The sequence below is a fragment of the Ahaetulla prasina genome, chromosome 3 (assembly GCF_028640845.1).
Source record: "Ahaetulla prasina isolate Xishuangbanna chromosome 3, ASM2864084v1, whole genome shotgun sequence".
NCBI lineage: Eukaryota > Metazoa > Chordata > Lepidosauria > Squamata > Colubridae > Ahaetulla > Ahaetulla prasina.
In genome coordinates this window covers 30,176,839-30,200,851 of record NC_080541.1, presented here as the reverse complement: position 1 = coordinate 30,200,851, position 24,013 = coordinate 30,176,839, and the positions used below count along the sequence as shown (strand labels likewise).

Sequence of the window (24,013 nt, the reverse complement as noted above, 5' to 3'; positions counted from 1 at the left end):
TGCCATCTTGTGGCTACAGAACATCAAAGCATGAGGCCAGTAGATCCAGCTCATTTTCCTTCCTTCCTTAGAAGATAGCCCAATCTCACAATGGATAAATGAAATTAACCTTTATTTTTTTTAAAGAAAAAAATAATATATTGTTTAAATATCCAAATATCCAAATATCCACTATCCAGATAGTCAATGGAGAAAAGGAGACATTACAAAGTTGTTCTTGCAGATTTCTTCCTTACCCCTGCCAACTGGCACAAACTGTTCATTTTAATTCTTTAATTTGAGGCTAAGAAACTTTGAGGAGGAGGTCGTGTTAAACTGCTGAGGGGGGAGGAGAAAAAAAGAAGAAAAGAAGAGGAAAGAGAAAAAAAGAGGGGAGGAGGAGGAAGAGGAGGAGAGGGAGAAAGGAGGAGGACGGGAGGAGGGAAAGAAGAAAGACGAGGAAGAAAGAAGGGGAGAGGAGGAGAGGGACAAAGTGAAGAAAGAAGGAAAAAGACTAGGTGGCTCAGTGGCTAAGACACTGAGCTTGTTGATCAGAAAGGTCGAACCCCTAGTACAGGTCTCCTGCATGAGCAGGGGGTTGGACTAGATGACCTCCAAGGTCCCTTCCAACTCTGTTACTGTTATTATTATTTAAGAAAGAAGAGGAGAAAAAGGAGAAGCAGAAGAAGCAGAAGAAGAAGTAGAAGAACAACAACAACAGCAGCCCTTCCCCCGGCCAAGCGGGGCTTCCTGAAGCCACAGCTAAGGCTGCGATTCTCCATCCTCCGCCAGCGAGCAGGAGCAGAGGCGGGGAGGCGAAACGAGGGAAACCCGTAAGCTGCGGGGCGGGGCGGGGCGGGGCGGGGCGGGGCGGGGGAAGAGGGAGGGGGCGAGGGGGAGGGCAAGGCAGGCGCATCCAGGCTCGCCAGGCATCCGCAGCCAAAGGGCCGTCAGCGGTAAGGCAGAGCGGTCGGCGGTCGGGAGGCGAAAGGGAGCTGCTGCTGCTGCTGCTGCTGCTGCGCGGGGCCGGGATGGGCTGCGGCGGGAGCCGCGCCGATGCCATCGAGCCGCGCTATTACGAGAGCTGGACCAGGGAGACCGAGTCCACTTGGCTGACAAACACGGACGCTGCCGAGCCTCAGCAGCAGCCGCTGCCCGCCGCCGGCCCGGAGAGCGGCGACGCCGATGCCGGCCTGAAGAGCCCCGGTGAGTCGGGAAAGCGCGGGCTCTGGAGGGTCGCCCTTCCGTCGCCACTGCAGCTGGCTGCCCAGCGGAGCGGATGCTCGGACTGCGCCGCCGCCGCCGCCTCCCCCTCCCCACCGCCCCATCTCCTCCGTCTGAGCCTCGGAGCCGAACTGGGATCCGAATGGGAAGGAGGAAGGAGCAGGCTGCGAAAATAGCCGCCTTGCTTTGCATCGCCCCAGGCAAATGCTGGAGTCGTTTTGGTACCTTCCCGTTGCTTGCCTAAGAAAAGTCCCGGCTGTGCTGCCTGGGTGGCAATTTAGGCGAGGAATCCGAGTTTTTATTTATTTATTTATTTATTTAGTCACAACATCATACAAAAAGATTATATAGTATATAAACATATATATGAGTAAATATTAGGAGGTATAAGCATATATATATATATATATAGGAAGAAGAAAAGGAAAAAACAACAACAAAATTATGGTCTCTTCCCATAATCCTAAAAGCTTTAACCAAAAACTTTCTACTGTTGACCTCACCCATTTTAAGAGAGGACAAGGGACGTGCATAAAACGTGCCTACTGTTCCTGTCCTATTGTTTTTCTTTTCTTCTTCCTATATATGTTTATATGTGTATATACTATATAATCTTTTTGTATGATGTTGTGACAAAATAAATAAAATAAAAATAAATAAATAAAACAATAGGACAGGAACGGTAGGCACGTTTGTGCGCTTATGCACGCCCCTTATGGTCCTCTTAGGAATGGGGTGAGGTCAATAGGAGAAAGTTTTTGGTTCAAGCTTTTAGGATTATAGTTCCCCTCTTCGGGGCGCTGCTTTCTGAGCTGTCTCATTGGGAGCAGGTACTCTTCTTCCAAAAAGAAAGGGGGGTGGGGACTGGTGGCAGCCTTCCTTGACCGTACATGTTTGCCTGGGGTTAACTTAGCCATACTTTACTTAGTGCAATTTGGGGGCTTCTTGTGATAGGGCTATAAATTCATTGCACATTTGCCAGTTGGATTTAATTCTAGGCCAGTATTTCTCAACCTTGGCAATTTTAAGATGTGTGGACTTCAACTCCCCAAATTTCCCAGCCACTAATAATGGCTGGGGAATTCTGGGAGGTGAAGTCCACACACCTTAAAATTGCCGAGGTTGAGAAATATTCTAAAATATAGTTGACTAGATTGCAAATGATATATAAACATAGTCACAGCTCACCTTATGATACATTAAATAGTTTGGGAACAGCATGTATCTCTAGTTTTTATGTTTCTGTCGCTCATCCCCTGTCACAGGGGAACCTTGAGAATTGTGAATAAAGTCATCCATCTGTTTGAAACCCTTAAGATGCAAGCTGTGTGCAAGATAGTATCAGCTTTTCTCCTCCACTAACATAATTAGCAATTCTTCTCAGGGCAGTTTCAAATGAAGAGAGAATAGAATAGAATAGAATAGAATAGAATAGAATAGAATAGAATAGAATAGAATAGTTGGAAGGGACCTTGGAGGTCTTCTAGTCCAACCCCCTGTTTAGGAGGAAACCCTATACCATTTCAAATGATTATCCAATCTCTTCTTAAAAACTTCCAGTGTTTGAGCATTCACAACTTTTGGAGGCAAGTTGTTCCACTGATTGTTCTAACTGTCAGGAAATTTCTCCTTAGTTCCAGGTTGTTTCTCTCCTTGATTAGTTTCCACCTATTGCTTCTTATTCTAACCTCAGGTGCTTTGGAGAATAGCTTGACTCCCTCTTCTTTGTGGCAGACCCTCAAATATTGGAACACTGCTATCATGTTACCCCTAGTTCTTCTTTTCATTAAAATCATACCTAATTCCAGCAACTGTTCTTTATATGTTTTAGCCTCCAGTCCCCTAATCATCTTTGTTGCTCTTCTCTGCACTCTTTCTAGAGTCTCAACATCTTTTTTACATTGTGACAACCAAATGATTACCTCTAATTTGTAAATGTTTGTAGCTAATACAAAATCCTACACTGAGGTCAGATGGTTTCATGATTAGCAGAACTGTACTACCAGATGCTACTGGTATGAACCGAAATCCAACATAAACTATGAAATATTATTAAAACTTGCTCAATGCAAGGACAATTTCCCACACTTATACTTGACTAATGTGAAACAGATAGCCTGGCCCCAAGAGTATCTTGCCTTCAAAATGAGCCCATGATTTAAAAAAAACCTTTTATATCACCTATAGGTAGTCCTCAACTTATGACTGGTCACTTAGTAACTGTTTGAAGTTACAATACCCAAAAGATATTTATGACCTGGATCTGAAATTCCAATGGCCACCTCCCCACCAGTCACGTGACTGTATTTTGGGCATCTGGCAACCAGCACACTTTTATGGCTGTTTGCAGCATCCCATGGTCACATGATTGTGACTTATGTTGTTTTTGCTCAAAACTAAGATATACTTCTGGCTTCCAGCAAAAATGCCACAGGGCAAATAATGGGTTTACTTAAAAACTGTTGCAAAAAATGTAATTGTTAGGTCCAATTATAGTTGTGAGGACTACTCATATAAGATTTTTAAAGCATAATTCTGAATATTATTAAATCTTCACTAAAGGAACAATTTTCTGGAACTGCAAGATGCCCTGTTTTCATATTCTTAAAGTATTGTCACTGCTTATATAAAGATACAATGACATTCTGGAAGATATTTCAGAATGTATGTATGTATGTATGTATGTATGTGTATGTATATGTATATGTATGTATGTTATATATATATGACATGAAAAAAGTTTGAAAGTACATTATGAATCCTTACTTAGGATTTTTCACCCCATGCTAAAAACTGTCCCACTGAACTGTGTAGCACAAAATAATTTGGCTGACTTTCCACATTTGATTGTCTTGTATATATATACACACACACACACACACACACACACACACACACACACACACACACACATATATATATATATATATATATATATATATATATATATATATAATATCAAGCAGCTGTGTAATGTAGAAAATATTAATATTTTCGTAGGACATGGTGGAGTGGCAAAAGTGTTTTGATTGAGAAAGCATATATGTACCATGAGAACAAGGATCACAAAAAAAGACTGACAATTTGATCAAAATAAAAAGTATTCCTTAATAATACTTAAAAAAAAAACTATCCAAGACCCCAAATATTCATAATATTGTAAGATAAATTTTAAGTTGGATGTTTGATTTGGCTTCCAAATTGTCACTTATGTTGTAAAGGTGTTTATAATTTTGGAAGTTGTTAGATGACTCCTGTAAGAAGCTGAAAAAAGTTTGAAAGTACATTATGAATCCTTACTTAGGATTTTTCACCCCATGCTAAAAACTGTCCCACTGAACTGTGTAGCACAAAATAATTTGGCTGACTTTCCACATTTGATTGTCTTGTGCCAAACACTTCCATAAAAACACAGTCGGATTGTTCATGTGAAAATTCATGTGTACAAAAGAGAACCAGAGAAGCAGAGATAAACACATCTGAACATCTTTAGATATTTCTTTTGGCTTCATTTTCTTTGTTCCCCAATTGTTGTTTCTTGCTTATGCATTGAGGATTACTGCTGAGCTGTGATCAGATCTGACATATTGGAAGTATGTTTTATATGATCTATTGACCTGCTTGAAAAACATTTTATTCATTTGGCTTAGCCCACTATACCACCTTTTGTACAGCTTGTTTGGGTCGAAGAATTCCGCTTAATGACATTAACTTTTAACATCAGAAATAGGATTGTATTTTTTCCCTCTACTGCAGATAGGCTAGAGGGAAATATCAATCTGCCCTAATCAGAAAAGGGGTCCTTTGTAGGACACATTTTTATGCGATCCTTTCAAAGCATAATCTCAAATTGTTTGGTTTTCCAACAAATATCTGTATATTAATCTTTGTATGTGGATTTAAAATGGAAGTTTAAAAACTAAACACAGATTAGTAGAATTGGATTTTTTTTCTTTTTGTGGACGTATTAGTCTTTTGTGAGTTTGTCATAATGACACACAATGTTGCTGTATATATCAAATAATGTTCTTTCTTTACCATTATTGGTTGTCAGTCTAGACCAGGGGTATCAAACTCGATTTCTTTGAGGGCCGCATCAGGGTTGTGTTTGACCTCAGTGGGGGGCGTGGCCAGCTCAATGTCACTCCTGTTGGGGGCGCCTGTGGTGGCCCGAGCTCTCTGCCAGTGAAAACAGGCTCCTAAACTCCATTTTTGGCTGCCACGGCCTCCTGCAACCCTCTGCCAATGAAAATGGAGCTCAGGAGGGCCGTGTGCAGAGGGTTGCAGGAGGCTGTGGCAGCCGAAAACGAGCTCAGGAGCCCATTTTCATTGGCAGAAGTATTGCGGGCCAGTCCTTTGCCATTTCCAGGGCAGCCCCGGAGGCCAGATTCAAGTACCCCGTGGGCCAGATCCGGCCCCTGGGCCTTGAGTTTGACACCCCTGATCTAGACTCTAGACTAAAGCACTGTTCTACCTGGCTTGGAAAAATACTTTTCTTGTTGCAGAGGATAGAATATAAAGGGTGGTCTGAATATCCTGAATAATCAATAACATCTCCTGTCTGCTTTTGTAACTGTTGCTATCACTTGCAAAGAGTAATATTGACTTTAATTTCTCCAGAAGACTTTTTAGAACCAAGAAACAAAACAAACATTGTAAGAGATATATTACCTTTATCAAGAGCTTTTGCTTTGTACAGGGAACCTGAACTGATGGTTATCTTAACTTAGCCTGATAAAATGAAAAATGCACAAAAGGGATAGATGAAATCATTATAACAGGCTGCAAACATTCATACTATAATCTTCGGATTATGGCCAATATTGTTTTTCTTTGGGTTGGTAGTAATTTGCTGAGACATCTAGAAATATTATCTCTTGCTGTCCATAATGCACATATTTAACAGGGTACAGGATGATACTTATATATTATTGGTTTGCTTTCTTAGATATTCCAGGGAACTTATTCTCCAGCTCATAATCACCCAAAGCAATTTGAACTGGTGAATAACAGAATGTACCAGGAATTCATCGCTATATCATCCCCAATGGGATGCTTAAACATCTCCAGCAAAGAAGAGTACACCCTTTCTCACGGAAGATTTTGGGGAAAACAGTTCTTACCGTTAGAGTTTTCCTGATACCCAATTGAAATTTACTTCTTTGTAATTTAAGCCATTTTTTTCTTTTCTGAAACATCTTTGAAGAATTGTGCCTTATCTTCTTGAAGACAGCTATCCTGTCTCTCCACAGTCTTTTCCAAGCTAAATATATCCAACAGCTTCAACTGTTCCTCATAAATTTTTCTTTCCAGGTTGTTCTTCTTTGGATACCTTCCAGTTTATCAACATCCTTCCTAAAATTTGGTGCACAGAAGTGGACACAATATTATAGGTGAGGTCTGAGCAATATTTTAGATGCAGGATGGAAAGGAATAATGATTTTTCTTGATTTTGACACTGCTTGTTGATGGAGCCTAAGACTGCATTTTCCTTTTTTTGCTGTTGTGTCACTGGTGGCTAACAGTTTGTTATCCACCAAAATATTCAGATGCTTTTTCTAGATACCCAGCATGGTTCCTCCCCATCCTATACTCATATCTTTGATTTTTTTTTCCTATCCAAAGATCAGTATAAATTTATCTTGGTTGAAATTTAGCTGACTAGTTTTTACCCATTGTCCCAGCTGGTCAATATACTGTCCTCTATACTTGTGCAAATTTGATAATATTTTCTAACCCCTCATTTATGTTCTTTATAAATATGGTGAACAGCAGAAGGCCTAAAATGGTATCCTATTTGACACTTGCCTTCAACCAAACACAGAGCTAGTGACATATCTTTGTTGGGATGATTATTCAACCAGTTTTATAGCGGTCCAATGATAGCACAGTCCAGATCTCATTTGCTCTTAAAACTGATGGAATACCTAGTGAAACTCTGACTTCCACCTGCCTGTATCTTTTTTTTTTTTTTGCCCAAGGATTCTAGACCAGGGGTAGTCAACCTTTTTATACCTACCGCCCACTTTTGTATCCCTGTTAGTAGTAAAATTTTCTAACCGCCCACCAGTTCCACAGTAATGCGCCGTGTATCGTCTTCTGTGCATGCCGCTCACGCATCATGAATTGGGGTTGGGGGGGGCCGCCGGCTACCAGCTCTGCTTGTCTGTTACAGCTGGGTGGTGTTGGGGGGGGGAGATGTGCGAGCTATTCTGGGACAAGTCTCTTTTGTTTGCAGTCACACTGTAGCGTCATTTAGTTTCACTTATGTAATGTGAACTAAACTTAGGCGTGGGTGATACAAATAGTATATTTTCAGAAATTTAAATTATCACGGGGAATTTTATGAAAACCTAATGAAAATGTTTTTAAATAATGCTGACTACCACTGTTCTAGACCATGCAATGTATTCTAAAAAAATAACAAGAGAGAAGAATGCTAGGCCCGTCCTCACTATGCAACATATTCATCCACCAAGAAGAGGAGAGAAATCACATAAAAAGGAAACCAGCTAGACATAGCAGTACAGCTTTTCACCAGGATGGAGTTGAGGATACAACCAGCGGAGGAAGGGCTGGAGAAAAACAAGTCAAAACATGTAAAAGATATGAGAATTGTCTAAACCCAAGCAGAAAAGGCAAAGCACACCAAATACTTGTTACTGGCAGAGCTCTGTAGTATAATTAAGTTTAATAGCATCTAGAGTATTTTTTATAATTATCGGATTCTAAATATGTTTTGAATCCCTTAAAGAAAGCAAATCCTTGATTCTAATCATCTTGATTTTTTCCCCTCTCTTTTTTCTTGTGGCTTTGGGATTATTTATTGTAAATTGGATCTTTTCTTTCAGCTGTCCCCTGGGAGTCATTTCAAAGGCTGCTCCTGTATGTTTTTTTGAGAGGTTTTCATTCAATGAGCCAATTATTCAGGTGGTGTTTTTTTTCTATATTATTTTCAGATGGAAAATGAAATGGGTACTACTTACAAATGGCCTTTGGTGGGTGCTGATTATTTTCCCTGAGGCATCCTGTTGGGTTTCGATTAGAACAGAGCTATAAATTAGGTTAGATAAATGACATAATATTGTAGAGTGCATCTTTTTGTTACAATAAAACCACATGATAACAAGCTGATTTATCCGCTCCATTGTAATAATGCATTTTAGCTCTGTCATCTCCCAAACAGTGCTAGTAATCATGTCTCCTTTCCTTTTGATTTGCTGTTTTTGTTCTGGAGTACTGCTAGTTCTAGTTTGCACTAAGTGCTTTCTTGCTTCTAGAATTTTGCCCTCAGCATATTTGCTTTGCAGCATATGATTCTTTATCTATATTCCTGTCTAAAGTGTATTTCTGTTGACTTACAGCAAGTAACTAGGTAGTACCTGGAGATTCATTGGCAATAGGCAAATTCTACAAAGGTAGCCATTTCTCTCAATTGCTGAATATGTTTGGCAAGTATAAACTTTGATTTGTTCTACAATCTCTTTGTGGAAGCTTTGTATAACTGAAGTAGCACCATGGCAGAAGATTGCAGGGGCTAGTTATTTACTTTTTGCTGTGAATGTAAGTAATTTGGGAAATGCGTCATGTAAGGGGAATTAATGATTTTTTCCTTAGTACGCCCTGGCTATTACAACTTTAAGTGATCAATAACTGACTAAAAATCACTTCTAATTCAGCAGAGCCATTTCAATTTAAGGCAAATGCGGGTTTTACAACCAGCCTGCCTACTTGTTTTCACCTGCAGCACCCAGAATATATGCCTTGCTGTAAAGTCCTCAGAGTTACGATGCGTCTCTAGCCTGGCAACAGCCAGGCGTCCGCTGATTGGTTGAGACGCGCCACAAGAAAGGCGGGAAATTTGGAGCCCTGTCATTGGTGCAGCCCTTCTGGCAGCCGGTATATAAGAGCTGTCAAGGGTTTTTCTAGTTAGTCAGAGTTCTCTTGTTGTTATCACGTTGCTTAATAAAGTTGTTAAAGCAGTCCCTGACTGGACTCTTCCTGGTATCGGACACCAGACTTAATACTGGCGACGAGGGTCAAGTCGGACCTGCAAGGTTATCGCCTCCAATCGAATTGATTCATAGATGGCAACCCAGCCGTCTTTTGCTCCTTTCGAGCCTCACGCTGAAACTTGGCAAGCGTTCCTCGACCGTTTGAATGTTTCCTGCGGGCAAATGATTACGCTGAGCTGTCAGCTGAAAGGAAGCGTGGCTACTTCCTCAGTCTTTGTGGAAGAGACATGTTGGGACGGCCAGAGCTCTGGCGCTCCATTCCTGTGTTTGAGGTGCCATGGGACACTCTGCTAGGCAAGCTGCGGAGCCACTACTCCCCCACTCCCTCCCGTATTGCCCGAAGACACGCGTTTCGGCGAAGGATTCAGCAACCGGGCGAATCGATTAACACCTATATGGCTTCTTTGCGCACGGCCGCCTTAGAGTGCGAGTTCCACGATCTAGATGAGGCCCTCCTAGAGCAGCTGGTGAGCGGGGTTGCCGACCTGCGGTTGCAAAGGCGGCTGCTGGCGCGCGCAGATGTGACTTTGGCCGCGGCCATTGACGAAGCCCGAGCAGCTGAGATGGCTGAGAAGTCTGCGACGGAGATCCATAAATTCCAACCTTCCCCCGCTATTTCCGGGAAAGGCTCAGCTGTCCTTCATGTCGCTTCGGACCCGTCGGATTCCTCTGACGATGACAGCGGTGTCCGCCGTCTTAAGGCCACTTCCAAGAAGGGGTGGCCTCTGCCCAAACCGTCCCCCGCTAGTTGTTTGGGATGCGGAGGGAGCCACGGCAGATCTGATTGCCGTTTCAAGGCTGCCACTTGCCGCCGGTGTGGGAAGAAGGGCCATCTCGCCCGCGTCTGACGTGTGATGCCTCCCCTTTTGGCATTGGCGCGGTCCTGAGCCATGTTCTGCCTGGCGGAGCTGAGGCGCCAATTGCCTATTATTCCAGGACGCTCTCAGCGCCCGAGCGGAATTATAGTCAATTGGACAAAGAGGCTCTTGCAGCCGTGGCAGGAATCAAAAGATTCCACCACTATATTTATGGCCGTTTTTTTTCGCTGATTACAGACCATAAACCGCTCCTTGGCCTGCTGGCCGGGGACAAACAGTCCCCTCAAATCCTATCCCCCAGAATGTCACGCTGGGTGGAGTTTCTGGCCGCCTATAATTACAAACTACTCTATCGGCCGGGGAAGGCGATCGGGCATGCTGATGCCCTGAGCCGGTGCCCTCTACCTACCCCTGTTGTAGACCCAGCACCCGCAGAGCTAGTCTTGCTCATTGATGAGTGGCAGTCCCCAATATCCTCTTCAGATATTGCGCACCACTCTGCCTCAGACCGGATCCTGTCTCAGGTTCTGGACTGGGTGCGCAGGGGGTGGCCAAGGGACCCGGTTCCAGAAGAATTCCTTCCGTTCCGGCGCAGACAACATGAGCTGTCAGCGTTAAAGGGCTGTCTCCTGTGGGGGAATAGGATAGTAGTCCCACAAGAGCTAAGGGGGAGCGTTCTTACGACGCTCCACGAGGCCCACCCGGGCATTGTTAGAATGAAGACTTTGGCCCGTAGTTATGTGTGGTGGCCAAAGGTAGACCAGGACATCGAACGATGTGTGGCTGGGTGTCTGAGCTGCCAGCAATCACGGGCAGCGCCCTCAGCTGTACCCATCAGGGAATGGGAGGCCCCCCACTCACCCTGGTCTCGAATCCACCTGGATTACGCGGGACCATATTTAGGGCAGTCAATTTTGGTGGTAGTTGACGCCTACTCCAAGTGGGTGGAGTTGGCATGCATGTCATCTACCACCGCGGAAGCCACCATTAGGGTGCTAGAACGATTGTTCGTGACCCATGGGCTACCAGACCTTGTGGTTACCGATAACGGGCCACAATTCGCATCGGCACCCTTCCAGATGTTCTTGGCCAAGCATGGCATTCGCCATGCACCCACGGCGCCGTCCCCCCGGGCGGGGAATGGCCGGGCAGAACGGGCCGTTAGATCGGCCAAGGAGGCGTTGGGTCGCATGGGACCCACGAATTGGCATGACAAGATCTGCCGGTACCTGCTGGCACAACACTCGACACCGTGCCCGGTCACCAACCTCAGCCCAGCCGAGTTACTGATGGGGAGGCGGTTGCGGACGACTCTGGATAGGCTACACCCCCAATATGACACAGAGCGGGGGCCAGACAATTCAATCACAACTAGGGGGTTCAAGGGAGGGGACACCGTGTTTATCCGGAACTTTGGGTCATCACCCAAGTGGGTGCCAGGCACCATTATACAAATAACCGGGCCCTATTCCTACAGGGTCCGGCTGGCCGACGGACGAGAGTGGCGCCGCCATATAAATCAACTCAGACGGCGGACAGCCAGCACGGAGGGGCCCATCTATGACCAGGACTACCCAGGAACATCGGAGCTGGCCGCTCCAGCTACACCTCCCAGGCCACCAGCCCTGGAAGGAAACCACGACCACGCCGGCCCGTTTCGGGAACCCGGCCTTCCGGACTTGCAGGCCAGGGAGGGACTCCAACCCTCAAGACGCGGATCGATCTCGTCGAGAAACGTACCTGAAGTTTCCGAAGTTCCCGCACGGGCCAGGCCTCCTTTAGGGGTGGAGTTGTCGTTCCCAGCAGAAGACTCAGCCACTCCTCCTCCTCCTCCTCCGCAGCTACCGCCCTGAACTAAGAAGATCTGGGCGGAGCCAACGGCGGCCTACATACTTGGCTGATTACGCATGCGCGGTCCAGGAGGGGAAGGGTGTAAAGTCCTCAGAGTTACGATGCGTCTCTAGCCTGGCAACAGGCAGGCGTCCGCTGATTGGTTGAGACGCGCCACAAGAAAGGCGGAAATTTGGAGCCCTGTCATTGGTGCAGCCCTTCTGGCAGCCGGTATATAAGAGCTGTCAAGGGTTTTCTAGTTAGTCAGAGTTCTCTTGTTGTTATCACGCTGTTTAATAAAGTTGTTAAAGCAGTCCCTGACTGGACTCTTCCTGGTATCGGACACCAGACTTAATACTTGCAATATTCCCATTATCTAAAACAGGGTCTCAACCTTGGCAACTTTAAGCCTGCTGGGCTTCAATTCTGAGAATCCCCTAGCGAGCTTTGCTGGCGGGGGAATTCTTGGAGTTGAGGTCCACCAGGCTTAAAGTTGCCAAAGTTGGAGACTCCTGACCTAAAAGGTGTTGCTTAAACAGCCATATTGTTAAATTGTTCCCCTACCTCTCCTGGAGTCTAGGGTTGTCATGTCCAACAGCTTTGTTTCCCTCTGTTTGGAGACAAACAGTACATAATAAAAGCATCCATGAAGGAAGTTTTATTTTTCTTATTTCTTCTTGTTTTCTTCCGCAAAACTTGAGAGCCAAGTGATTTGTTTAATTTCTTCGAAAAGTCTATGCAGGAGAGGTGAAAACATGTACTGTTTTTGATACAATCACGTCTGAAACACGGCAAATAAGGGTTTGTATTCTATATATCCTATTGATATATTAAGTAATATTTCTTTAGCTAGGCTTGTCATTAAAACATGTCCCCAAACAATTGGCAAACCCAATGAAAATGAGAAAAGTGAACAATAGTGACCAGATCTTGGTTACTGAGGTATTTCATTCTTCTCTACAGTTAGCATTTTTCTCTTTTGATTTTAATTAATATACAGAAAGGAAAGGAGATAATAATTAGCAGCCATGCTCCACAGAAGAGGCCATGTGCTCCTAGGTATAATGTGGCCTACTTACTGTCTAGGCCAAAAATATATTAAGCCCCTATACTTCCCCCCAGGGCTTAAACTGCCTAAAGGTGTGTCAGGATACGTTGCTCACCCATAATACCCCCAGATGGGTTGGATTGCAGCTGAAAAACTGTGAGTGGCTTCTCTGAATGGAAGATGAAGGCTGGAATGGCCTCAGTTCCCTTCTCTTTCCCCTCAATACTTGTAACAGAAGTGATGAGACAGGAAAAGGGAAAGTAAGTAATAATCCCTGAACACTTCCTTATGAAGGGAACATGCTGCACCTCCTTTGCCCAGCAAGGTCAGGGTTGCCAAGCTTAATTATAAGCTAGCTAAACAGAAAGAAATTAACCCATCCTACCAGAGCACCAAATGCTCTGGGGACAAAGCAGTCCTATTGTATTGATTGTTGCTGTAGCACAGGGGTATCAAACTCTATTTCATTGCTGTAGCATTAGGGTTGTGTTTGACCTCAGGAGGCTGAGTTGGCATGGCCGGGGTGGGCATGGTGAGGTTGACATCCTGCAGCCCTCTGCCAGTGAAAACAGACCTCAGGAGGGCCACGTGTGTCCCTCCAGAGCTGTTTTCGCTGGCAGAGGCATCGTGGACAAGTCCTTCGCTGTTTCCAGGCCAGATCTAAGCACCATACGGGCCTTTACTTTGACACACCTGTAGCAGATTTTGATCCCAAAGCTCTGGCTTTCATTACTTTTTGACTTTCCTTGTGTTCTCAAGCATAATTATTTGGTTTTATTTATTTCCTGGGTATATCTCCATCTTCTGACTGTCATTTGACTGGTTTTCATTGTTTTTTGCCCCCCTGGTCAAGTATTTTATAAGAAAACATTGCAGCTTTGTCTATCCATTTCTTCTTAATTTCTTGCATGGTGTTCTCCATGTTAATGTCAAAGCCATTTGATCAATACCTACTTGACTGCAAATTGCTTGCCTTGTTTTTCTGTTGACTAAGTGGATAAATACACCTGGAGTGCTTCAAAAGGATTCTCATTTTTTTTTTTTTTGTAATGCACAGGGACAAAGACTTTTGTCTCAACGTGTTGTTTTTATGAATTGTTCTGTTTTCTTTTCTTTTAAATAACAGTTCAGGTAGTCCTTGACTTACAACCATTCATTTGGTTTGAATGGTGACCGTGTGAAGTTACGGTGGCGCTGAAGAAAGTGACTTATGGCCAGTTTTCACACTTATGACTGTTGCAGCATGAATATGAATGAATATGAATATTTTAATTTGTATACCGCCCTTCTCCCGAAGGACTCAGGGCAGTGAACAGGCAGATAAAATACAGATATACACAATAGTTAAAACATCCCTTAAAAAACTGATTTAAATTTGCCCAAATATTAAAATAACATACACCCCCATGATCACGTAATCAAAATTTAGGCTTGGTCAGCTGGCATGTATTTATGATAGTTGCGCTGTCTCGGGGTCATGTGATCACCATTTGTAAACTACCAAGCTGGATTCTGAAAAGCAAAGTCAATGTGAGAAGCCAAATTCACTTAATGGCCACAGAATTCACTTAACAACTGCAGCGATTCACTTAACAACGGTGGCAAGAAAGGTCATAAAATGTGGCAAATTCGCTTAACTGCCTTGCTTGGCAATGGAAATTTTTGGTTGTGGTTCTAAGTCAAGAACGACCCTGTATTGTTATGCCTCTATTCTTTCCAAGCCCTTCAACAGTGTTGGAGCATGGATGGCATGTATATACATATTGATAGGGCCACTGACTTTTGCAAGAGTTGTTCCTATTTTCAGGAGTAAATGGAATGGCTGTGTTTCCTCTCAGAGATTTTAAAATCTGCCTTCAATGCTGTGAACGTGTCTGATGCCCGTGGGGAATGGTTTTCTACCAGGAAACCATCCTTCTGTTTCAAAGACAAAGGGAAGCTTGTTTCTGTTGCTTTGTGAAGTGCTCACCCTCTCAAGTTTTGGATCACAAGGTTTTGTTTTGTTTTTACGAATACCCTAGAATTTCAGGAGGTTGACTCATCCTTCCATCTTTCAGAGGTGGGTAAATGAGGACCCACGAATTGGCATGACAAGATCTGCCGGTACCTGCTGGCACAACACTCGACACCGTGCCCGGTCACCAACCTCAGCCCAGCCGAGTTACTGATGGGGAGGCGGTTATGACGACTCTGGATAGGCTACACCCCAATATGACACAGAGCGGGGCCAGACAATTCAATCACAACTAGGGGTTCAAGGAGGGACACCGTGTTTATCCGGAACTTTGGGTCATCACCCAAGTGGGTGGAGTTGTCGTTCCCAGCAGAAGACTCAGCCACTCCTCCTCCTCCGCAGCTACCGCCCTGAACTAAGAAGATCTGGGCGGAGCCGACGGCGGCCTATACTTGGCTGATTACGCATGCGCGTCCAGGAGGGAAGGGTGTAAAGTCCTCAGAGTTACGATCGTCTCTAGCCTGGCAACAGCCAGGCGTCCGCTGATTGGTTGAGACGCCACAAGAAAGGCGGGAAATTTGGAGCCCTGTCATTGGTGCAGCCCTTCTGGCAGCCGGTATATAAGAGCTGTCAAGGGTTTTCTAGTTAGTCAGAGTTCTCTTGTTGTTATCACGTTGCTTAATAAAGTTGTTAAAGCAGTCCTATTGTATTGATTGTTGCTGTAGCATTAGGGTTGTGTTTGACCTCAGGAGGCCACGTGTGTCCCTCCAGAGCTGTTTTCGCTGGCAGAGGCATCGTGGACAAGTCCTTCGCTGTTTCCAGGCCAGATCTAAGCACCATACGGGCCTTTACTTTGACACACCTGTAGCAGATTTTGATCCCAAAGCTCTGGCTTTCATTACTTTTTGACTTTCCTTGTGTTCTCAAGCATAATTATTTGGTTTTATTTATTTCCTGGGTATATCTCCATCTTCTGACTGTCATTTGACTGGTTTTCATTGTTTTTTGCCCCCCTGGTCAAGTATTTTATAAGAAAACATTGCAGCTTTGTCTATCCATTTCTTCTTAATTTCTTGCATGGTGTTCTCCAGGAGGGAAGGGTGTAAAGTCCTCAGAGTTACGATCGTCTCTAGCCTGGCAACAGCCAGGCGTCCGCTGATTGGTTGAGACGCCACAAGAAAGGCGGGAAATTTGGAGCCCTGTCATTGGTGCAGCCCTTCTGGCAGCCGGTATATAAGTCTAAGTGCTATTTCTATGGCTATCTCACGTGGCTAAGTCATTTCTTATCATTTGCTGAAAGTCAATAGGCAAATATCTATGCAAACACTTGATATCTACATATGAAGGGAGAAGAGGTATAAGAATGTAAATGTAATAATGTAATGAATCTTATGTTAATTTTATCAGGACAAAACATCCTTTTATAAAACAGTATAATTTTGTCAATTTTCTTTCAGCTGAAACATCACCCAAGTGGGTGCCAGGCACCATTATACAAATAACCGGGCCCTATTCCTACAGGGTCCGGCTGGCCGACGGACGAGAGTGGCGCCGCCATATAAATCAACTCAGACGGCGGACAGCCAGCACGGAGGGGCCCATCTATGACCAGGACTACCCAGGAACATCGGAGCTGGCCACTCCAGCTACACCTCCCAGGCCACCAGCCCTGGAAGGAAACCACGACCACGCCGACCCGTTTCGGGAACCCGGCCTTCCGGACTTGCAGGCCAGGGAGGGACTCCAACCCTCAAGACGCGGATCGATCTCGTCGAGAAACGTACCTGAAGTTTCCGAAGTTCCCGCACGGGCCAGGCCTCCTTTAGGGGTGGAGTTGTCGTTCCCAGCAGAAGACTCAGCCACTCCTCCTCCTCCGGCAGCTACCGCCCCTGAACTAAGAAGATCTGGGCGGAGCCGACGGCGGCCTACATACTTGGCTGATTACGCATGCGCGGTCCAGGAGGGGAAGGGTGTAAAGTCCTCAGAGTTACGATGCGTCTCTAGCCTGGCAACAGCCAGGCGTCCGCTGATTGGTTGAGACGCGCCACAAGAAAGGCGGGAAATTTGGAGCCCTGTCATTGGTGCAGCTCTTCTGGCAGCCGGTATATAAGAGCTGTCAAGGGTTTTTCTAGTTAGTCAGAGTTCTCTTGTTGTTATCACGTTGCTTAATAAAGTTGTTAAAGCAGTCCCTGACTGGACTCTTCCTGGTATCGGACACCAGACTTAATACTTGCAATATTCCCATTATCTAAAACAGGGGTCTCCAACCTTGGCAACTTTAAGCCTGCTGGGCTTCAATTCTGAGAATCCCCTAGCGAGCTTTGCTGGCGGGGGAATTCTTGGAGTTGAGGTCCACCAGGCTTAAAGTTGCCAAAGTTGGAGACTCCTGACCTAAAAGGTGTTGCTTAAACAGCCATATTGTTAAATTGTTCCCCTACCTCTCCTGGAGTCTAGGGTTGTCATGTCCAACAGCTTTGTTTCCCTCTGTTTGGAGACAAACAGTACATAATAAAAGCATCCATGAAGGAAGTTTTATTTTTCTTATTTCTTCTTGTTTTCTTCCGCAAAACTTGAGAGCCAAGTGATTTGTTTAATTTCTTCGAAAAGTCTATGCAGGAGAGGTGAAAACATGTACTGTTTTTGATACAATCACGTCTGAAACACGGCAAATAAGGGTTTGTATTCTATATATCCTATTGATATATTAAGTAATATTTCTTTAGCTAGGCTTGTCATTAAAACATGTCCCCAAACAATTGGCAAACCCAATGAAAATGAGAAAAGTGAACAATAGTGACCAGATCTTGGTTACTGAGGTATTTCATTCTTCTCTACAGTTAGCATTTTTCTCTTTTGATTTTAATTAATATACAGAAAGGAAAGGGAAAAAAATAATTAGCATAGTGAAGGGAGGAAAAAGCTAATGCAATTACCACAAGATAAATTGTGTATATATAAGGGTTTTTGTACATAAAGAATCATTTGACCTTTTATCCTAGACTGCAAATTTGCTTTCTTGAGGTAATGGAAATCTTTCCATGTAATCCAGATGTCCATAAGATGGCGGCAGAGAGTTGGGGTGGTGCCATTATCGTACCTCTGGAATTTTGTGGGCCAGACACAATTGCTTTAATTTAAGGAACAAATACACAGATATCACACACACACACACACACACACAAACACACACACACACACACACACTTTAATGGTTCCAGTAATGTAAGGCTGTATATTTTTAAATAAAAGATATATTTCTACATATATTATCCCGAGTTAACATTTCTCTTTTAACAATTTAGTGCACAAGACTGCCCTGCTGTTTGTGAAAATCTGCATCAAATTGAGTAACAAAAATAAATAAATAAATCAACATAACGGTTTGGGTGCACTTTATACAATCATCAATATTTCTGTACAATCTTATTTCTTTGATCACAGAACGCAGCTTGAGTCACTCTCAAAATTGCTCTACGTTTTTCATGTTGTCATCATGATTCTCAGATATGTACAAAGCATAATTTTCTACACCTTATTGTCCTGTCCTTTGAGCACCACCCAGGATCTAGAAATGGCTCTTGCTAACCACCACATTTGACTGACTGCAGGGTGTTAATATGAATTTTGAGTCTTTCCACAGCATTTGATTTTTTTTATTCTTGCTAAATTGTTGAGTTACTGTACTTGGCCATGAAATCATCTTTATACATTTTATAGTTAGAATAGCTAGAAAACTGTCTGATGGGGAGGAGATGTAGAGTCAAGAGGAACCAAAAGGAAGAAGCAGGGAACAAAAAGAGCTTAGAAATATTGTTGGTGTCATTTCGAAATCTCAGGGTGTGATTAGGATCTAGAGGCATGGGAACAAAAGGTGCTAAGAGGGAACAAAAATTGAAGGCATATAATTCAAGAACCGAACGATGAAAATTCAGGATCCGCTGAGTGAACAGCGATGAGGATGGATAGTATGCCTCTTGTCAGCTCTTAGCCAGCTCACTGTACAGATAGTCCTCAACTTTCAACCACAATTGAGGCCAAAATGTATATTGTTAAGTGAGCTTTGCCCCATTTTATGACCTTTCTAGCCACAGTGAATCACTGCAGTTGATAAGTTAGTAACACGGTTGTTAAGTGAATCTGATTTTCCCATTGACTTTGTTTGTCGGAAGGCTGCAAAAGCTGTTCACATGATCCTGGGACACTGCAACCATCATAAATATGAACCAGTTGCCAAGCATCAGAATTTTGATCACATGGCCATGGGGATGCTGCAATGCTGTGAAAATTTTGGTTGTGGTTCTAAGTCAAGAACGACCCTGTATTGTTATGCCTCTATTCTTTCCAAGCCCTTCAACAGTGTTGGAGCATGGATGGCATGTATATACATATTGATAGGGCCACTGACTTTTGCAAGAGTTGTTCCTATTTTCAGGGAGTACGGAATGGCCTGTGTTTCCTCTCAGAGATTTTAAAATCTGCCTTCAATGCTGTGAACGTGTCTGATGCCTGTGGGGAATGGTTTTCTACCAGGAAACCATCCTTCTGTTCCAAAGACAAAGGGAAGCTTGTTTCTGTTGCTTTGTGAAGTGCTCACCCTCTCAAGTTTTGGATCACAAGGTTTTGTTTTGTTTTTACGAATACCCTAGAATTTCAGGAGGTTGACTCATCCTTCCATCTTTCAGAGGTGGGTAAAATGAGGACCCAAATTGCTGGGGGCAATATGCTGACTCTGTAAACTGCTTAGAGAGGGCTGTAAAGCACTGTAAAGCGGTATATAAGTCTAAGTGCTATTTCTATGGCTATCTCACGTGGCTAAGTCATTTCTTATCATTTGCTGAAAGTCAATAGGCAAATATCTATGCAAACACTTGATATCTACATATGAAGGGGAGAAGAGGTATAAGAATGTGTAAATGTAATAATGTAATGAATCTTATGTTAATTTTATCAGGGACAAAACATCCTTTTCTAAAACAGTATAATTTTGTCAATTTTCTTTTCAGCTGAAAAATACCATATGTAAACTAATAACAAATATTTTGGCTTTCACTCTGCAATTTTGTGTTTTCAGGAATTTTGGAGGACAGCAAATCAACCCAGACCTGCATGGCAAAATCTTCAATTTCAAGTGGCATGGCTATTCCCGAAAAAAGAGCTCATTGTGCTACACAGTGTACAAAACTATCAACTCACACCACTGGAAATGTAGCCCAGAAGCCACAAAATAGCTTTAAAACCTCAGAGGTAAGTGTAGGATTACATTCTGTTTATGTGGTGAAATATTAATTGTATAAAACCTAAACAAAATTCAAAGGCTTCCTGGCCACCCTCACTGCTATTCCACTACTGCATTTAAAAATCCTTGTGAATTCTAAAGGTAAAACAATTTTGCCATTAGGTACTTTGTGATGTGGTTTCATGTTGCTATAGCAACTGGATTGAGGGAGTAGAGAAGGCAACACAGATGGCAAAAAACAAGGTCCAGGAGCAGAATCCCAAACCTTTTAAGAGCAGGAAGTCAAGGATGAGAAGAGAATGATGGCTGGCTTGAGGCCAGGAGTCGGGAAGCAGAATGAATCAGAAATTTCTGCCAGTGGTACCAACAATTGGCCCCAATACATACAGCAAGATTCTTAGAGCTATAGTCGTTTACAAAACCCACCACCTTTATTGCAGCTGCCAATCAACTGGTGCAGAGAAAAAATAGACTTCGCTCCCTGAAACAGGCAATAGTGTGCACCAGTCAATCCTCAGGTGGTGCAGAACAGTCCTGCAGAAGGGCCTTTACTCAAATGCAATTAAACTCTGCAGTATTTTTGCAGTTATAAGGAAAAAAGTATTCAGCTAGGCATTTCCTCCTCCCCCTCCATTGGCACAATTATCCTTTATGTTCAGATCTTCTCAGGTTGAAGGCAAAGGGTTAATTTCCCCCACCATTATAGCCAGATTCAGTTAGAATTAATTTGTATAAAAACTCTGTTTTTTTTCTTCAGAGGACTAAACAGCAAAGCCTTGTCACATCTAATATTTTCAGACAGATCGAGAATATAGTATGATTCTAAATGTGATGAAATGCTGAGCCATTCCATTTTCTAAGAGTGGCATTAAGCAGTGTATCCTTGATGTTATTGAAGGAAGGGGTGGGGAGAATGTTATTTATTCTCCCCATAAACTATTTCCATTTATAAGTATTGATTGCTCTTTTACCATCTTGTACAGTTATTTATTGAGAGAAATCAAGATGTTAAGAAGGCTGGAAAGGAAATGATAGGAGGAATGCTTGAAGCCATTGAATGTGTTTAGTCTGCAGAAAAAAGGCTGTGAAAAGACATGATAATTGTCTTTTACTATATTCTTACTCCTATACTCCTACTCTCTGAGGAATTATCATATCCTTCTGAGGAATTGTTCAGAGCTGTTTGAGAAGACAAAGCAAGAAATAATAGGTTATTTACATAATAATATGTAAGTAGATCTCAGTTAGACATCAAGCAATAAGTTCTAAGAGTAACAGTTTGATGAATAAGTGTTACTATTAGAACATATTGCTTGATGTTTAAGATCTAACTTCAACTGCTTTGAAGCCAAACTGCTTGTGAAGAAGTGAGTTTAAAGATAATTTAAAAAGCCCAGTTAGTCATCTCTGAGATATGATGTATAGATAGTCCTCAACTTACAACAGTTCTTTTAGTGATGATTCAAAGTTACAACAGCATTGAAAAAAGTGACTTACAACCATTTTTCACACTTTTGACCATTGCAGCATCTTTATAGTCACGAGCAAAATTCAGATGCTTGGCAAGTGACTCATATTTATGACAGTTGCAGTGTCCTGTGGTTATGTGATCATCTTTAGCGACCTTCTGACAAGCAAAGTCAATGAGAAAGCCAGATTCAATTGTGTTACTAAATGTAATAACTCTAGTGATTTAACTTAGCAACTTTGGCAAGAAAGGTTGTAAAATGGGGCAAAACTCATTTAACAAATGTCTCACTTAGCAACACAAATTTTGGGCTCAATTGTGGTCTTAAGTCGAGGACTACCTGTAGTAGTACTGCACTGGGTAGACTAGATGATATTCGAGGTCCCTGGTAACTCTTTATATTCTGTGATTATTTTCTGAACTAAAGAGCTCTAGTGCTGTTAGGAATACTATTTAATCAGTCTCTTTTTTTAAACTGTTCTCCAATCTTGTTTCCCTGTTTAAGAGAGTTAATTCTACAGAATATATTCTAAGCATAAATTATGTTTTATAAACTTTTCAAACAGGCTAAATGGGACAAGAAAAGAGCCACAAAAGAAGTTAGTAGTAACACTGCCAAAACAGACAAATACAAACAAATAAATAGCAACAGAAGAGTCGCAAAGAATGGTATCAATTAAGGAAGGACTGAAGAAAGGTGAATGAATTCTGCAATATCTTGCTGCACTTTACCTGACTGCATAATGCAGGGATCTGGAATTTCAACGTTGACGTTATGCTGAATGTGGCGGACAACTGATGCTGAGTGCCTTTGGAAAAATGCTGGACTTTATTAGCTCTGCAATTTTGTCACCACTGGAAGCTTGAATACTTTTTCTTGTCCTATACTTGATGAGCTTAGCCATCAATTAGGAAGTAACTGGTTTGATTTTTTACTTTGCCACTAGCTAAGTAACTAACTCATGGTAACTTAAGTTAATTTCCTATGAAGAAAAATGTAAATCAAATGATCCAGGGACGCTCGAAAAACTTCTCAGAAATTAGGGCTACATGCAACATAAATTTTTGAGGCATGAAAGCTGTTCATTCATACAATCAGGTATTGATTGATTGATTAACTGATTGGTTCATTATGTGCCATCAAGGTAGTGTGGACTCTTAAGAGACCACAAAGACAAAAATTTTCCCAGGATGATCCCGGCCTGACTCTTCAGCTCTTCCGATGGTGCACAGTTATCATCTAGATTAATTCAATTTTAATATTAAATGTATATCATCTGAAACCAAACTGTGATCATAGCAATCGCTGTGTAAAAAATAGCACCCTGGGTGATCCTGTCATTAATGTGCTAAGATATCGCAAGAGAGTTCTACGGTACTATTACAGATAACTTGCTGCTACCTAAATTAGATGGCCCAAAATTGTGTCACTTTTAATAACTGACAGGTGTAAAATATTTAAGAATGCAGTATCCTGTTTGGCCATATAGGAAGTTTGCACTGGGTTGTTGTGTTAATGGCACTTGCTCATTTTTGGGGAAAGTCAATTCCCTCTGCCAATGTGCCACAATGCGGTGTGCACGCCACACAATGTGCCACACGGGACAAGCCTAATTCAACTGTCAGTCTCATTGGCAGCTGTCTAAAGCCAAAAGTGATTCTTTCTCAAAAATAATTCTCACAAAGTTCCCTAGCATGAAATGAAAAGGAAGAATTGCAACAAACTGAATTATATTCAAAGTTGAAATAACCTGTATCCACCAACATTGGGGCGGACATTTTCTGATTTTCTAACCATTTTTCTATGATTCAGAACAGGGGTCTCCAACCTTGGCAATTTGAAGACTTGTGGACTTCAACTCCCAGTTGGGAGTGCTGAGAGTTGAAGTCCACAAGTCTTCAAGTTGCCAAGGTTGGAGACCCCTGGTTCAGAAAGCTGGTGGTCTCTGCATTGATAATGAGGAAAATTTCATCTGACCGTGTGATCAAAGCTCAGCTTTGATACTATTTTGATAATATAAAGCCTGACTGAAAGTCTTGAGTTTCACATTGGCCTCTGCATTATCCCTGCTGAAAATCATGCTGCTATAAAATAGTAAAGTTATGCCAAATGCATTGCTTGTTTATTTATTGTTTTTGTAAGGCTACACAATTCAAAAAGAACTCAGAGTGCCATATAGCAGTGGCATGGTTTCGTGTGCTGCTTTCATCCCACGGATAGGGCTTTGCTTGTTTGCTCAGCCTGGTTTCTGACATGCCAGTCCACGGACGGGGGGTCGGGGACCCCTGCCATATGGGATTTACAATAGATTTTAAAAATTGACTAAATATGACAATATAGAAAATAGTTTTGATTTCACTTTAAGGTCAACTGATGTAAAGTTCAAAATGCTTAATAGTGATAAAAGATATTTTTGACGGTCACAGCAGGAAGGATGAAA

The 24,013-nt window shown here is 42.7% G+C and overlaps 1 protein-coding gene across 1 annotated transcript; it reads left to right on the top strand.

Moving 5' to 3' along the window:
• Positions 1–923: 923 nt before the first annotated feature.
• On the top strand, positions 924–23,473 carry BAALC (BAALC binder of MAP3K1 and KLF4). The gene is made up of 3 exons (XM_058176405.1): positions 924–1,185; positions 19,940–20,112; positions 22,139–23,473. The coding sequence occupies exons 1-3, from the start codon at positions 1,011–1,013 to the stop codon at positions 22,250–22,252; spliced, it is 462 nt and encodes a 153-aa protein (XP_058032388.1). The 5' UTR covers positions 924–1,010; the 3' UTR covers positions 22,253–23,473.
• Positions 23,474–24,013: the final 540 nt, after the last annotated feature.

Bases quoted from the DNA above. Each gene is read 5' to 3' on its own strand.
- BAALC (XM_058176405.1), top strand. From the start codon at position 1,011: ATGGGCTGCGGCGGGAGCCGCGCCGATGCCATCGAGCCGCGCTATTAC. The intron at 1,186-19,939 runs GTGAGTCGGGAA...TTGTGTTTTCAG, and splicing joins TGCCGGCCTGAAGAGCCCCG to GAATTTTGGAGGACAGCAAA. The intron at 20,113-22,138 runs GTAAGTGTAGGA...CTTTTCAAACAG, and splicing joins ATAGCTTTAAAACCTCAGAG to GCTAAATGGGACAAGAAAAG.